The sequence below is a fragment of the Erythrolamprus reginae genome, chromosome 2 (genome assembly GCF_031021105.1).
Source record: "Erythrolamprus reginae isolate rEryReg1 chromosome 2, rEryReg1.hap1, whole genome shotgun sequence".
Classification (NCBI taxonomy): Eukaryota; Metazoa; Chordata; class Lepidosauria; order Squamata; family Dipsadidae; genus Erythrolamprus; species Erythrolamprus reginae.
In genome coordinates, this window is record NC_091951.1 from 217,266,811 (window position 1) to 217,284,377 (window position 17,567).

General features: G+C 44.2%; 1 protein-coding gene and 1 long non-coding RNA gene across 7 annotated transcripts in view; one reads left to right on the plus strand and one right to left on the minus strand.

The window, feature by feature from the left end:
* The window catches only part of LOC139161969 (uncharacterized), a 71,245-nt gene that overhangs the window by 32,551 nt on the left and 21,127 nt on the right, over nt 1-17,567 (plus strand). For 4 of the 6 annotated variants that reach the window (XR_011558210.1, XR_011558207.1, XR_011558206.1 and 1 more), the window contains one exon: nt 6,284-6,343. This is a non-coding gene — a long non-coding RNA (uncharacterized lncRNA). Of the gene's footprint in view, nt 1-4,799; nt 4,853-6,283; nt 6,344-7,491; nt 7,624-17,567 lie in introns of all 6 variants that reach the window. The other 2 variants (XR_011558209.1, XR_011558205.1) reach the window with 2 other exon arrangements.
* Nucleotides 1-17,567, minus strand: part of AICDA (activation induced cytidine deaminase) — a 61,052-nt gene that overhangs the window by 25,819 nt on the left and 17,666 nt on the right. Inside the window, exon 2 of the mRNA XM_070741843.1 lies at nt 6,272-6,419. Coding sequence (XP_070597944.1) covers nt 6,272-6,419 — 148 coding nt within the window. The remainder of the gene's footprint in view (nt 1-6,271; nt 6,420-17,567) is intronic.

A 17,567-nucleotide genomic window follows, 5' to 3' on the forward strand; every position in this document is an offset into this window, starting at 1 on the left:
GTGATTAGGAAAATGTTAGACTGCGCTAAATTAAGCAAATTAACTTATGAATTACAGAATAAACAAAATAAGAACTACTACAAAGTGTGAGAGAAACTGTACAATTGGATGTATAAATGTTTTATGTTGTTTGTATGTTTGTTGGGAAAAAATAAAAATAACTGGAAAAAAATAGGGTTAAGAAATATACATGAAATTGATATTAAGGTTATATGGAGAAGATTAAAGCACTACGGCCTACATGTACTAGATGTGAATAGAAAAGAAGCAACCTAAAAACTGTATTAGCTAACAGCTTTTTAAATGCATATAAGAATTTGATGTCAAATGTAAAGGAGGCAGTATGTCAGGCCCAAAGTCAAGGGCCTGTGAAGTCCAAGGTGGGCCTGACACAGCTTGGGAGTGAGAGAGAGAGATATTTGCCACCACACATTCCTTTCTCCAGATGCCATAGTAACAAACACAGGAAGGAATCAGGAATCCTGCATAGGATTGGCCCTCATGACTACACTTGTGGGTGTGGGGATGTGAGATGGGGTTTTGACCTGGACTCAGAGTTGGAATGATTCCAGTCGAATCCAGACATGGCCGTTAATAAATCCTACCCAGTGAGAAGCACAGGCGTGGAATTGTTTTAGTTCTCGGAATGCCGTTTTGGTTCGCTAACATCAATTCCAACTCTCCCCCATTCCAAAGAATGGAACAGAGGGAGTTAACCAAGAATCTGAAGGTGGAAGGGATTGGAATTTCCTACACACAAACACACCCTCTCTGCAGTAGGAACCGGACAGCGTTCAACATTGCAAGGTAAAGAGGGGAGGAACAGGCTTGGAGTTGTATGAACAAGCCAGAAACAATCTATCTTCCTGAGTGGGGGTGGCTGAGATGCCCATGGGTTTTTTAAGATCCCCATGGCCCCCTGAAGTTGCCTCTCGACACGGCAAAAATGAATAAGGTAGACTTCCCTCCCAACCCCATCGCTGACACCCTAAGTGAATTGTGAGATAGAGGCCAGCCGTATGCATATCAAAGAGATTCATTTGTGGGAGAATTTCAAAACCTGCTCGGCCCCCCTTCTCCTGCTCCTCTGATTGCAAACGGCAGACTGCTTCATAAATTGCGTAAGGAGAGGGCTTATGAGCCAATTAGTGCAACATGACATTTAAAAAATGAGACCAGAATTTTCCAATTGAAACAGGTGGGCAAGCCTGTGAAGAAATTTATAGAAGAATTTCAAATTATTTTGTATAGCCTGGAAGGGTGGCCAGAGGACTGTTTGGTCCATATTTTCAAAAGTGCCCTTGATCCAAAGTTGGGAGAAGCGTGTGAACTGCAGGTGGGAGGCAGCTGGGTCACTCAAGACTGGTATGCAACAGCAGTCACTTTGGGTGATATAATTCTTGCTGAGAAGGGACCTCCCCTGCCCCATGCAACAAAGGATTTTTCAAGAGGCTGCCTTTTCCCTTATCAGCTGGGCTCCCCTTGCTCAGGGGTTATGAGGGGAACAAATTGCTACGCATGTGACCAGATTGGCCATAAGGGGACAGACTGTTTGACGCCCCTCTCTCTCCCAAAACCCAAACCATGCCCAGTAGCAGAAAGAGGATCTGAAGAAGCCCCTCTGCAGAGTCTCTGGGCCTTTCAAACTACAGAGCTGTGCCCTCCTGAGGATTTTACTAAAGGTGAAAACCCTATTCCTTCAGGAACCGGGCCAATTTGAATGAGAAGCCCGGTAGAAAGGACGACCCAATGGTGAGTGAGCCCATACATCCGTTCATCATTAAAGCAGGGATTAAGGCAATGACCACAGGGGAAGAGGAAGAAATACGGGCTCTGATAGATACAGGGTGCTCAAGATGCCTTATTAGCAAAACCTTAGTGGAAAAGTTAAAAATCCAGACCACGCCTTTAGCGAAACCCATCCGGTTCCAGCAGGTGGACGGCTCTCTAGTGGGTGGAGTTCCTGCTATGCTCCTGACTGAGTTAGTGGAGCTGCGGATAGGCTGGCACCGTGAACTCTTGAGATTCATAGTCGCCCCCAAGATGTCGGAACCAATTATATTGAGCCTGGCCTGGATGGACAAATGGACTCCCACCTTTCAGTGGGAGGGTGGGCATCGTAAGCTTTTCATCCCCTTGGGTTCTAACCCTTTTCTAGAGACTGACAGGGGAAAACCTCCTCCCTTGGAGGGGCCAGATGGGTCCTTAGTAGCGGTTGCAATGAAGGAAGGAACACTTCCAGATCTCCTGAAGGTGCCCTTGGAATACAGGGACTTGGGAAGAGTTTTCAGTGAGGAAGATTGCTATTACAAGATGATGGAAGGGAACAGTTGCTGCCTTGTGCATACCATTCCAAGAAGCTGACCCCCACCGAGAGGAGGTTGGCTATTTGGGAGAAGGAAACATTTGCTGTACATGTAGTGCTGGGGACTTGGAGGCATTTTCTGGAAGGTGGAGCCATTCCTTTCGAAGTGTGGATTGACCATAAGAATCTGGAAGCATTAAAGATCCCTTGGAGGCTTTCCCCTAAGGAAGTATGGGCCAAATATTTCACACAGTTCAATTTTACACTGAAACATATCCCAGCTGGGAAGAACCTCATTGCTGACACTCTGTCACGAAAACCACAGTACAATAGCAAGAGAAAGGAAGAAGTACATCCAATCATCCCATGTATTTCCCCCCCCTCCTGAAAGTAAGGAGAAAGCTGCACCTGTCCTCACCCGAGACCAGACCAGGAGACAAGTTCCACCAGGGAAAGGGGAATGGGAAACCAAATTGAAGTCAGCTTTGCCCACTGACCCGTGGTTCAATGACCATAAGGAAATCCTAACACTGAGGGAAGGGTGGGCTTGGAAGGGAACCAAACTGTATGTGCCTGCCAGCCAATTAGAGATTCTCCAATGGAGTCGTGACTCCAGACTAGGGTGCCACTTCAGGTTCCTGAAAACATTGTATCTGGCGCAGAGACAGTTTTGGTGGCCCAGAATGAGAGCGGAAGTTGAAGATTATGTGAAAAGTTGTGCTACCTGTGCCACCAGAAAGCATCAGCCCAGAAATCCCCCCAGATTACTGCAGCAAGTAGTCAACCCTACTAGGCCCTGGGAAGAAATAGCAATGGATTTCATAGTGGAGCACCCCAAGAGCAAGGGAAACACTGTTATTTGGACTGTCATTGATTTGTTCTCCAAATAAGCCCATTTCATCGCATGTTTGGGGCTACCCATAGCCAGACACTTGGCTAAATTATTCTTAAAACACACTTACAGATTGCATGGAGTCCCCCACAGAATCATATCAGATCGGGGGGTCCAATTCACAATCAGATTCTGGAGAGAATTCATCCGCACCATTGGTTCCACCCAAGGACTCAGTTCTGCGTTTCACCCTTCTACAAATGGAGCAGTAGAAAGAGCTAACGCCCTAGTGGAACAGCACCTTAGATGTTATGTGAGTTACCAGCAGAACAATTGGGCTGAATTGCTGCCTTTTGCAGAAATAGCGTACAATAATTCTATACACAGCAGCACGGGACTAACCCCTTTCCAGGTTATCAGTGGTCAAGATTTTGTTCCCATGCCGGATCTACCTACAGAACCTCCCTCATCTATCACGTTGGTGGAGTGGATGGAGAAGCTGAAGAGAGGATGGGAGAATACCAAGAAGGCACTGACGGAGGCAGCGCAAGCCTACAAGAAACAAGTAGATAAGCACTGATCTCCCCTACCCCCTTTTCGAGTGGGAGATAAAGTTTTCCTGTCTACAAAATACATTCGGTTAAGGCTGCCTATCAAAAAGCTAGGCCCAAAATTCCTGGGCCCTTTCCCAATAGTGAAAGTAATCAACCCGGTCAGGGTGCAGCTTGCGCTGCCTAGAATCCTAGGGAGGATCCACCCTGTATTTCACTGCAGCCTGCTTAAGCCGGTGATCGGGTCCAATATAAGGCCACATGCACAGCTGCCCCCTTCCCCTGTAGTGATTCAGGGGGAACCGTACTATGAAGTGAAAAAAAATTTGGACTTCTGCATTTTCAGGGGAAATTTGCAGTACCTAATTCATTGGAAGGGGTGCCCTTTGTCGGAGGCTACCTGGGTAAAGTGTCAGGATGTCGGTGCTGATAGGTTAGTCAAACAGTTCTATGAGAATTATCTGAACAAGCCAAAGGGTCCCGGAGGGGGAAGGTAGGATGGTTTGGAACGGTACTAACCTCTATACTTATTCATCGTTCCAGGAGACGGGTTTTGCGGAAAGGGAGGCCGCTTGTCAGGCCCAAAGTCATTATGTGAAGTCCAAAGTAGACCACACATTCCTTTCTCCAGATGCCATAGTAACAAACACAGGAAGGAATCAGGAATCGTGCATAGGATTGGCCCTCATGACTGCACTTGTGGGTGTGGGGATGTGAGATGGGATTTTGACCCGGATGTAATCTAAGGGACTCAGAGTTGGAATGATTCCAGTCAAATCCAGACATGGCTGTTAATAAATCCTACCCAGTGAGAAGCACAGGCGTGGAATTGGAATGCAATTCAGGATTGATGGTATGTTAATTTGCATATGTCATTGGAGTGGAAAAAAAGAAAAAACTCTTTGCCAAACTCTTAAAAAGAGCTCTATTGTTCTGCAGTTATACCACATTGCTTAGTGGGTCTATCGAGCACTCTGTATGTGTTATGGCATTTAAGAAACAAGGATGGAAATTTTTAACAAAAGTTAAACTTGCTAATTCTTTAGGTTAGCACAAATAACTTGCAAGAATGCAAATTTGATGTTTACGGTACAAAACAACTGTTTTTCAGAACTTAGCAGAGGCGCCAACAAATTGGACTGATAAAAAAGAGGAGAAAACTAGGTAATAGAAAATATAATGTTGGACTAAACTAAGGTGATAGAAGCCAAAATCAATGTAATATGCATTGTACTCTAAGTAATTAGAGATAGGATAGACAGAACCTGAAAAGATGTAAAAACATCCACCGCAAGATGCTAGGTTTTTAGAAGGAACTATTCTACTAAATTGAAATGAATGTATGATCTCTGGTGAGCCCAGGATGGAGGTCACTTCACTATCTTGGTACTCCTTGACCTCTCAGTGGCTTTTGATACCATTGATGACTAGGAGGGGTGGGAATGGGAGGCACCATACTGCAGTAGTTCTCCTCCTATCTCCTATGTTTTTCAAAAATAAATTCTATGGGATTTTAAACTGTTGTTATATGTTTTTGTATGTTGCATGCTGCCCAGAGTCCGGAAGGAGTTGGGCAGCCTATAAATTAAATACATTAAATTAAATCAAATTCTCTTTCTTTCACCATTATTTGCTTCTATAATTTTAGGTATTTGCCACAAAGTTCTATGTAACAGAATTTCAAAATTTTGCCTTCCTCCTTTTAAGGTTGTTTTTGCTATTGAAATAAAATGTTAAAATCTATCTCAGACTTTTGAAAAACGAGGGAACGTGGGAAGACTGTAAAGAAATCTGAGAAGACTGTAATAAAATCTGTTCTCTGTCTTCCCAAAGTGGATTTAGGAAAGCATTTTAATTGGTTAATAGAAACTTATTACACAAATCAAAGTGTCACCTGGAAACATTGGAGAGGAATTAGAATGTTTTTAGAACCAGTTTTACTTTTTGCCAAAGACTTGGCAATGTTGGAACAGGAAATAATCATTCTCTCCAATATTCCAAAACTAACTGAAAGGGTTTAGGAGATTTTATGCAAAAATCACAACAACATTATCAATATTATATTGTAATTTATCTAATCTGGAAGTGAAATGGATTGGGAAAATCATGGAATAATAAAATAATTGTAGGTATAAATACCAATGCGATCCAAAGCATTCAAAATAAATACTTCATGAAGCATGCTAACACTCCTCAAGGCATGTTAATTGCACCCACCAAAGAATTTTCAAAGCTCCCCTCACCCTATGTCATTATGCTTTGCTGGTGGCCCCAGAAATGTGGTCTGTGCATGCACACAGATATATACACACATACAATAGCTGTATTGAACAGCTGCTTTAGCATTTCAAGAACTCACTCAGTTATGCTTAGTGAAGCTTTGCTTTTCTCTTTGCACAGCCCTTTCACTGGTTCACTGGAAAACTAGTATTGAATATGCAAAATGATCCACTGTAATGAAATATGCAAGAACCCATAACTCCCTGACCACATGGCATCCAAGGCAGCTTTTTCACTTGCTTTCACTTTTTGTAGGCCTCTAGTAGAAAAGTCCCAATGGGAGCTAAATGTGTGTCCCTTTACCTTATTACGCAGATATCCAAAATCAAGAGAGCAGGATGTAGCACTATTCCGCTGTTTTACTACATAGCAAAGGTAAGTTTCATGACGGCCTTTAGCCCATCTCATGTTCTTGAAATGGTAGAGAAATTTCTTTTGCTTCATTAGAAGACTGCAGGGAGGCAGAAACATTAAGAAAATTAATAGCATATATTTATCAATGAAAGTCAATATGGGGGAGCCACAGGACAAATTAAGAACTTGACCAAAGATGAGATTAAAAACAAGGCACTCAGAAGTAGTCAACTAAAGTATTATCATTTTATGCTAGGCAAAAGAATATACCCTATACAGTGGTACCCCTACTTACAAATTTTATTTGTTCCGTGACCAGGTTCTTAAGTAGAAAAGTTTGTAAGAAGAAGCAATTTTTCCCATAGGAATTAATGTAAAAGCAAATAATGTGTGCGATTGAGGAAACCACAGAGAGGGTAGAGGCCCTGTTTCCTCCCAGGAGATTCTTAGAGAGGCCTCACAGAGGCTTCTCCCCACCTTTTCTGGCCCTGTTTCCTCCCAGGAGATTCCTAGAGACACCCCACGGAGGCATCTCCCTGCCTTTTCTGCCCCTGTTTCCTCCCAGGAGATTCCTAGAGAGGCTCCACGGGGGCTTCTCCCTGCCTTTTCCGATTACAGTTTTGGAGGCTCGGGTTTGTAAGTGGAAAATGGTTCTTGAGAAGAGGCAAAAAAATATTGAACACCCGATTCTTATCTACAAATGTTCGTAAGTAGAGGCGTTTGTAGGTAGTGGTACCACTGTATATTAAAGTATATAACATTTTAAAAGAAGACAAAAGAAGATCAATGGACATAGTTAATTTAGAATGTACTGGCATGACAAAATCAACATGTTCCCCTGTATGTTTTGGAACTATTTTCGATAGTCCCTTTTTGTTTGGCATGAATCAAGTTGTCATTGGCACTGACTTGATGACACATATCCATCCATCCACCCACCGTGCCTCACTTTACCACCTTTTTTGCCACAGTCGTTAAGTGAATCCCTACAGTTGCTTGTAAGAAGATCCCAAAAGATGTTTGTTTGTTTGTTTGTTTGTTTATTTATTTATTCATTATTTATTTATTCATTATTTATTTATTCATTATTCATTTATTCATTATTCATTATTTATTTATCTATCTATCTATCTATCTATCTATCTATTTATTTATTTATTTATTGTTAGAGTTGAAAGGGACCATGAAGGCCATCGAGTTCAACCCCCTGCCCAAGCAGGAACCCTATAGTACACCAGTCAAGTGGCAGTTCAATCTTTTCTTAAAAATGCCCAGAGTGTTGGAGTTCACAACGTTCGCTGGTAGGTTGTTCCATTGGTTGATCGCTCTGACCGTCAGGAAGTTCCACCTTATCTCCAGGTTGAATCTCTCCTTGGTCAGCTTCGAGCCGTTGTTCCTTGTTCGGCCCTCTGGTGCCCTGAAGAATAAAGTGATCCCCTCCTCTCTGTGACATCCCCTCGTATACTTGTAGACTGCTATCATGTCCGCTCTGGCCCTCCTTTTCTCTAGGCTATCCATGCCCAGTTCCCTCAGTCTCTTTTCGTAAGTCTTGGTTTCCAATCCCTTAATCATCTTGGTTGCTCTTTTTTGCACCTTCTCCAGAGTTTCAATGTCTCTTTTGAAGTGTGGTGACCAGAACTGAATACAGTACTCCAGGTGTGGTTGGACCAGGGTGTAGTAGAGTGGTATTAAGGCTTCCCTGGTCTTGGAGTGTATTCCCCTGTTGATGCATCTTAGGATTGTGTTGGCTTTTTAAGCTGCTGCTGCACATTGTTGGCTCATGTTTAGTTGATTGTCCACCAAGACTCTGAGGTCTCTTTCGCAGTCGCTACTGCTAAGAGGGGTTTCTCCCAGGTTGTATGTGTGTCCAGGGGTTTTTCTGTCTAGGTGAAGGACTTTGCTCTTGTTGATGTTAAACATCATTTTGTTGGTGTGGGCCCACTGTGTTAGTCTGTCTAGGTCTTTCTGTAATTTGAGCCTGTCTTCTAGGGTATTGGCTACCCCTGCTAGCTTGGTGTCATCTGCAAATTTGATCAGTTGCCCTTCTATTCCCTCGTCCAAGTCGTTGATGAAAATGTTGAAGAGCACAGGGCCCAGGACTGAACCCTGTGGTACCCCACTGCCTACGTTCTTCCATGTGGATTTGGAACCGCTGAGGACAACTCGTTGGGTGCAGTTGGTCAGCCAGCTATTGATCCATCTGCATGTGTTGTAGTCTACTCCGCTTTTTTCTAATTTGTTGATTAGGAGATGGTGGTCGACTTTGTTGAAAACTTTGCTGAAGTCTAAGTATATGAGGTCCACCGTGTTGCGCTGGTCTACTGATTTGGTTATGGTGTTGAAAAAGGATATGAGATTGGTTTGGCATGATTTGTTTCTGACAAACCCATGTTGGCTGTTGGATATTATCTTGTTTGTTTCCAGTTAGTGGCAAAGCTGTTTTTTAAATTATTTTCTCCAGTATTTTTCCAGGTATTGAAGTCAGGCTAATAGGTCTGTAGTTGCTTGGATCCATCTTTTTCCCCTTTTTGTGGATGGGAACTACGTCCGCTCGTTTCCAGTCTTCTGGTAGGTCTCCAGTGGCCCAAGATTTTTGGTAGATGAAGAGAAGAGGTTCTGCTATGGTGTCTGCCAGTTCTTTTAGGACTCTGAAGTGGAGTCCATCAGGTCCCGGTGATTTGTACTCATTAAGCTCCCTCAAGTAGTCCCTAATGGTAGCTTTGTCTGTGTTGAGTTCGGTTCCGGGGCTGTTATTTGCAGTTAGGTTGTAGATTGGTTGGTTGGTAGTTCCTTTATGTGTGAAGACTGATGTAAAGTAGGTATTGAGCAGCTGTGCTTTGTCTCTGTTGTCAGTGATTTCGTTACCATCTTTGTTTTTTAGTATGGTGACTGTTTCATTGATTTTTTTCTTGTTGTTTATGTAGTGGAAGAAGCTTTTTTTGTTGTCAATAATTTTCGTTGCGAGGTGCTGTTCGTGTTGAGCTTTTGCTGTTCTTATGTTTTGCTTGCAGGTTCTGGCTATTTGCTGATATTCCATCTTGGTTATGAGTCCTTCTTTTCATTTGTTGTATTTGGCTTTTTTTTCTTTTACGTTGTCTGCGAGGTCCTTGTTTAGCCATGCTGGTTTCATTTTAGTTTTTCTGCTTTTCTTTTTCGTGGGGATTGAATTGTTTTGGGCCTCAATGATAGTGTTTTTTAGGGCTTCCCAGGCATCCTGTGTGGATTTACTCTTAAGAAGTTCCTTCCAGGATTTATTCTTCAGGTTCACTCTGAGCTTGTTAAAGTCCACTTTTCTGCAGTCTGGGACTGTAGTCGAGTTGGGTGTTGTAGTTAGTGATTGCACAATGTTGAATTTTAGGATGGTATGGTCACTCTCACCTAGCGTCCCTTCTCCTTCTATTCCCAATCATTTTTTCCCTGTTTGTTAAAATTAGGTCTAGTATTGCAGTCCCTCTGGTTGCTGTTTCCACTTTTTGAGTTAGAAAGTTATCAGCGAGGCTGGTGAGAAATCTGTCAGACTTTCCACTTGGTGCTGAGTTTGTTTTCCAGTTAATGTCAGGTAGTTAAAGTCCCCCATTATTATTGTGCTGTGCTTGTTGCATATTGCTGATAGTTGGGTTGTAAAGAGGTTGTCCATTGTATCTGTTTGGTTTGGGGGCCTGTAGTAATCTCCAATTATAATGTTGTCCTTTTTTTCTTTTATGTTAACCCATATGGTTTCAAGGGGGTTATCTTCTTTGGATTGATATAGCTCAGTGGCGGTGTAGTGGTCTTTTATGTATAGTGCAACTCCACCTCCTTTCTTGTTTGACCTGTTTTTCTTGAAGAGATTGTAGCCCTTTATCTGTGTGTTCCAGTCATGTGATTCGTCCCACCATGTTTCTGTAATACCAATTAGATCATATTGGCCCTCGTGCATTAGTACTTCTAGTTCGTCTTATTTGTTCCCCAGGCTTTGTGCATTAGTGTACAGGCATTTTAGGTGTTTGTGTCTGATTCTGGGTGGGCATTTTTTATCCTCTGAAATGTTAGTGGGCTTAATTTGCACCCCTTTCTTATTTGGTTCGTTGTTCAGTCTCTTACTTTGGTCACCCGCCCCTCTTAGATCTAGTTTAAAGCCCTCCTGATAAGTTGGGCTAGTCGGTTTCCAAGGAGGTTCTTTCCAGCTCTGGTAAGGTGTAGTCCATCTGTTGCTAGGAGCCCTTCTTGAAGGTATTGTAGACCGTGGTCAAGGAACCCAAAGTTGTTTTGGCGACACCATCTCTTTAGCCAGTGGTTTATTTGTGGGATTTTGCGTTCTCTGTCTGTAATTTTTTATAAAAAATTACATCAAATAATAACAGAATTAGATATTGAAAATGTATTAATAATTGGTGATTTCAATGCTATTGCAAATAGACAACTAGATCATTCAGGGGGGGGGAGGCAACAACAAAAGTAAAAAAAGAAGAATTTATTACCTAGTACTTTTCAAAAAATGAAAGCGGAACTATTATTAAATGATATTTGGAGGGAAAGATACCCCCACAAGAGACAGTATACCTTCTACTCCAACCCCCACAAAATCTGGACAAGAATAGACATGGTATGGGCACCAAAAATTATTGCAGAACAAATAAAAGAGGTCGAGATAGATGTCAATACATGGGCCGATCACAATCCAGTAGTAGTTTTTATGAGAATTAATAATAAACAGAATAACTGGCGGATGAATAGAAACATATTAAATGCACGGCATTTGAAAATGGTTAATTTTTGGGTGCGCCCGTGCATAGTGGTGCACCTTTGGGAGAACAGTGAACACAATTGCACTCCCTGACTGAGATTTACTGTGCTTTCAGAACAAGGCTGGTGAGGATTCCCATCCCTAGAGAGATAATGCAGTATGATAATATAGAAATTGAAGAATCCATCACCTTCCCTTTATCTTGTTCTGTGTTTGTTGGCAGAAAAACTGTAAAAAACAGATTGGAAATAAAAATTAAAATAAGCAAAAAATAATAAGAGAACACCTGTCTGATCTTGTTGAATACAAATCACCAGAACCTGATGGATTACATCTCAGAATTCTAATGGAACTAGCAGATGTCATCTTAGAACCACTGTATCACATTTTTCAAAAATCCTGGAACTACTAGAGGACTGGAAAAGAGCTGATGTGGTTTCCATCTTCAAAAAAAAGGGGGGGACAGACCCAGGAAACTACAGACCAATCAGCCTAACATCAATACTCAGGAAGTTGTTTTATTATCTTTTCCAGTATGGAAAAGTAATTAAAAAAACCTGATGTGCCAATATCTAGAAACAAGTAAAGTAATAACTAACAGTCAGCACGGGTTTGTTAAAAACAGATCATGCCAAACCAATCTTATTTCATTCTTCAATATAATGACTAAATTAGTAGACCAGCGAAATACTGTACTGTGGACATAATATACTTAGACTTCAGCAAGGTATCACCAGCTTCTTCTTGGTAAGCTAGAAAAAAGTGGAATCACCACCAGATAGTGTTACATACTGACACACGGAATACTGATTTGCATAGCCACCACTGATTGGTTAATCTAGAAGTACAAGAAATAAACTGCTGTAAATGGCTAACAGGCTCCAGGGAAACCCTTAAAACCGACTTCCCTGCAGCCTGCTGGCAGTCTGTATTAATTCCAGCTAATAGACCATAAAGGTGTTGAACTGTTTCTATGTCTTGCCTCTTCATTCCCACACGAATCTAACAGATGGATTCGTAACTGGCTGACAAACTGTACTGAACAAGTAGTCCTAAATAGGTCTACGTCTACATGGAGGGAAGTAAGCAGTGGGGTACCAGAAGATTCCATCTTAGATGAGGGAATTGAAGGGGAGCTTACCAAATTTGCAGATTATACTAAGATGGCAGGAATAGCTAACACCCTAGAACCATGATGGTGAACGTATGGCACACATGCCACAAATGGCATGCAGAGCCCTCTCTACAGGCATGCTAGCCATTGCTCCAACCGAGCCCCACTGGACATGCACGAGCGCCTCCTGCCAACCAGCTGTTTTGGGGTCTCTGCCATACATGTGTGGAATGGGGCATTTCCACATGTTGCACTGGGGAAAGAAATTGGGGGGATCAGAGAAAGGATAGGAGGGAGGAATCAGGAGGAAAATAGTGTGCACTGGGGGGAGGGATGGGGAGTTCAGGGATCTCTCTGGAGAAAAATAAAATGTTACACTTAGTCAAGAAAAACCAAAAGTACATCTATGGACTGGGTGAAACCAGGCTTAATAGACAGAGATCTTGGTGGACAACTAGTTAAATATGAGCCAGCAGTACGCGGTGGCAGCCAAAAAAGCCAATGCATCCTAAATTGCATTATCAGAGTCTGCAGCGTTGGGATTTAAATAATTTAACAATTGGTTCTCTGCCTAATGATTGGTTGGGTAGGCATGGCTAGGTGGTCATGTGACTGACTGGGCATGGCCAATTTAGCAGCCCATTTTGCTTTGTCCTTCCTAAGCTGTACTTGCTCAACTTAAGGCATCTATTTATTTAACAAGACCCCCCTCCCCGATGAACACAACTGTCTTGCCACTTGCCTAACTTCATTACTAAGCAGCTTCAGGTTCCTTAAAACAGGCCGTTAAAAAGGAAATAAAACAAACAGGATTTCCTTCAAAATAACTCCTGATCATATGTTTCAGATGACCACACAATAAACCAGACCGAGAACTGCACCAATTAAGACTGTAACTAAAATCCCCATGATTTGGGAAAGAAAACCACTCTAAAAGCTGCATTGATTTCTCTGAATGTACCATATACCTTTATGTAAAAGGTAAATCCGGTTCTGGTAGGGCAGCAGGAAGGAGGAAGGAGACTGCTGCTTCGCTGGACTATGGCAATTGACATCAAAATACTGTATGGGGTAAATTTGGTCAATTTTGAAAAGTCAGCACATGGTCCAGCAAGGTGAGATTCCCCCGTCTCGAGAGACCCCAGCACCCTGTCTTCTGCAGTGTTTTTACTGCTTTTTAGCCGTGGAGGAATCGGGAGCCCCGATCAGCTGGGGCTTGGAAGATGGCGACCGCTACGGTGACCGCTGCAGGGATAGATCGAGAATGAGCTGATTGTGTATGGTCCAGTGAGGTGAGAGTCCCCCGTCTTGGAATACCTCATTGTCCTTTCTTTCTGTAGTGTCTTTGTGCTTTTTTACCATGAAAGAGCTGGGAGCCTCGATCAGCTGGGGCTCGAAAAAATGGTGACAGACTGAGATCGAGAATTAGCCTACCAACCAAACAGACCTGATTAATTGAGCCAGGCAGCCCTGGGATGCTGGAGCACCAAATGGTGGGGGCGCGCAGCATCGGAAGGACTGTGTTATCGCCGAGAGAGCTGAGGAAGAAGAGAAGATCGAGGAAAATACGGCAGGGCTGGAGGCTACCCAGAGACTGTCGAGGAGAGCTGTCGAGGAGAGGCTGGATATTATTCAGAGATTGCCGAGGAGAAAGTACGGAGCTATAGAGACTCCCAAGTAACGAGAGTCAGAGATGTCACCCAATACAAAAGACAGAGACTGGAAGTACTGGAGGGCGAGTGGGGTGACTGACGGAAGCACAAGACATTGTAGAGATGGAAGAGGCACACAGATAAGATCGGGGGATACTGGCTAGTGGCAGCAGCTGGCATCAAAAAGACTAACCCACTTAGAGACTCGAATATTTATTTTTAGACCTTTTAGAACACAGCCAGCTTAGGGCCTGGTGCCATCTACTGTTGACTATTAAGACTGCTGAATGCTTTTAAAAACTGCTGATTGACTGACTTTCCCTATATTGTTACCGTGTTTTTTTAATGCTTTTAATGTTTTTTGTTGTCATTTATTTATTTTATTTATTTTATTTATTTCATTTATTTCATTTATTTCATTTATTTCATTTATTTCATTTATTTCATTTATTTCATTTATTTCATTTATTTCATTTATTTCATTTATTTCATTTATTTTATTTATTATTTTATTATTTTATTATTTTATTATTTTATTTTATTGATTTATTTATTGATTTATTTATTGATTGATTTATTGGATTTGTATGCCGCCCCTCTCCAGAGACTCGGGGCAGCTAACAGCAACAATGAAACAGCATATAACAATAATACAATACTAAAAACAGTTAAAAACCCATTATTATAAAAACCAAACATACATACAGACATACCATGCATAAAATTGTAAAGGCCTAGGGGGAAAGAGTATCTCAATTCCCCCATGCCTGGTGGCAGAGGTGGGTTTTAAGCAGCTTACGAAAGGCAAGGAGGGTGGGAGCAATTTAAATCTCTGGGGGGAGTTGGTTCCAGAGGGCCGGGGCCGCCACACAGAAGGCTCTTCCCCTGGGTCCTGCCAAGCGACATTGTTTAGTTGATGGGATCCAGAGAAGACCAACTGTGGGACCTAACTGGTCGCTGGGATTCGTGCAGCAGAAGGCGGTCCCTGAGATAATCTGGTCCGGTGCCATGAAGGGCTTTATAGGTCATAACCAACACTTTGAATTGTGACGGGAAACTGATCAGCAACCAATGCAGACTGCGGAGTGTTGGTGTAACATGGGCATATTTGGGAAAGCCCATGATTGCTCTCGCAGCTGCATTTTGCACGATCTGAAGTTTCCGAACACTTTTCAAAGGTAGCCCCATGTAGAGAGCGTTACAGTAGTCGAGCCTCGAGGTGATGAGGGCATGAGTGACTGTGAGCAGTGACTCCTGGTCCAAATAAGGTTGCAACTGGTGCACCAGGCGAACCTGGGCGACAGCTGAAAGATGTTTCTCTAATGTGAGCTGTGGATTGAGGAGGACGCCCAAGTTGCGAACCCCCTCTGAGGGGGTCAATTATTCTCCTCCCAGGGTAATGGACGGACAGATGGAATTGTCTTTGTGAGGTAAGACCCACAGCCACTCCGTCTTGTCTGGGTTGAGTTTGAGTTTGTTGACACCCATCCAGGCCCCAACAGCCTCCAGGCACCGGCACATCACATCCACTGCTTCGTTGACTGGACATGGGGTGGAGATGTATAACTGGGTATCATCGGCATATTGATGATACCTCACCCCATGCCCTTGGATGATCTCACCCAGCAGTTTCATGTTGATATTAAATAGCACGGGAGAAAGAACTGACCCATGAGGCACCCCACGAGGGAGAGACCTAGAGGTCGACCTCTGACCCCCCACTAACATCGACTGCGACCGACCGGAGATGTAGGAGGAGAACCACTGAAGAGCAGTGCCTCCCACTCCCAACCCCTCCAGCCGGCGCAGAAGGATACCATGGTCGATGGTATCGAAAACCGCTGAGAGGTCAAGAAGCAGCAGGACAGAGGACAAGCCCCTGTCCCGGGCCTGCCAGAGATATGGGTATGGTATGAATGATTTACATGGTCCACCTGACAAGAGAGAGAGGCGGGAGGGGAGGAGGCACTGATGTCTGGGGTGGCAGAGGGTCGGAATATTCCAGTGTTGCTGGGGAGAGGCAGATATGGTGGGAGCCACAGGACTAGCCATCCCAGGGGAACGAGCGGTCGCTGCTTAATAACGATCCCTCATTCTGGCTCTGTGAGGTCAACCCAGGGTACTGGTGATGAGTGTAACTCTGGCCCTGGGCTCAGGCTGCTGCTACTCAATGCCATGTCGGTGGTAAATAAAGCTCTCCCCATCCGGGATTTGATCCTGGATGAGAAGGCTGACCTGGCATGTGTGACTGAAACCTGGCTGGGCCCAGAGGGAGGAGTTCCTCTCTCTGAAATTTGCCCAGCCAGGTTTCAGAAATGGCACCAGCCTCGACCTCAGGGAATGGGGGGAGGAGTGGCTATTATAGCCAGGGAGAGCCTTGGCCTACGTAGACTCATTGCCCCAGAGATTGCGGGTTGTGAGTCCCTCCTTGTGAAGTTGGACTTAGGGGTTCAGGTGGACTTGTTGCTCAGCTGCCTCCCAACTGCGTGTCAACATCCCTGCCTGTGCTGCTCGAGGAGGTAGCCGGGCTGGCGGTAGGATTCCCCAGACTTATTGTCTTGGGGGATTTTAACCTGCCATCACTTGGCAAAACCTCTGGATTAGCACAGGAGTTCATGGCTACCATGACAGCCATGGACCTGACTCAAGTAGTATAGGGTCCGACTCATGAGGGGGGGCACCCACCTGATATGATATTCCTCTCTGAGCAATTGAGTAATGGTCTGACATTAAGGGGCTTAGAAGTGTTGCCTTTGTCATGGTCAGACCATTTTCTACTGCGGCTTGACTTCCTGGCTCCAATCCTTCCCCGCAGGGAGGCGGAACCGATTAGGCAGTTCCACCCCAGACGCCTGATGGACCTAGAGGGCTTTCAGAGGGCGCTTGGGGTTATTCTGGAGGCACTCATCCAAAGTTCAGCGGAGTCTCTTGCTGAGGCCTGGAACAAGGCTGCAGTGGAGGCTCTTGACCGGATTGCATCGTTGTGACCTCTCTGCAGCACTAGACCCCGTAGAGCTCCATGGTTCAACGAGGAGCTCTGGGAGTTGAAACGCCAGAAGACATGTCTAGAGAAGCGATGGAGGAAGAGTAAGTCTGAATCCGATCGAACACTTGTAAGATCTTTCATTAAGACTTACAAAGTGGCGATCAAGGTGGCAGGATGCGCATATCCTGCCGCCTTGATTGCATCAGCAGAATCCCGCCTGGCTGCTCTGTTTAGGGTGACCCGCTCTCTTCTTAACCAGGGGGGAGTTGGGGAGCCCTTACAGAGTAGTGCCGAGGATTTTAACACATTTTTTGCTGATAAAATCACTCAGATCCAGGCGCACCTCGACTCCAATTGGATAACAGAGTCGACTGACAACGAGTCAGTCAAGGTGACTGGGGCTCGTACTTGTCCACCTGTCTGGGAAGAGTTTGATCTGGTGACACCTGATGAAGTGGACAAGGCCATTGGAGCTGTGCGTTCTGCCACCTGCTTGCTGGATCCATGTCCCTCCTGGCTGGTCTCCGCCAGCAGAGAGGTGACACGGAGCTGGGTCCTTCTTTGGAGAGGGGGTCCTTTCCAGATCCCTACAAGGAGGCACTTGTGCACCCCCTCCTCAAGAAGCCTTCCCTGGACCCAGCCATTCTTAACAACTATCGGCCAGTCTCCAACCTTCCCTTTATGGGGAAGGTTGTTGAGAAGGTGGTGGCACTTCGAGTCCAAAAAGCCGATTATCTAGGCCCTCAACAGTCAGGATTCAGGCCCAG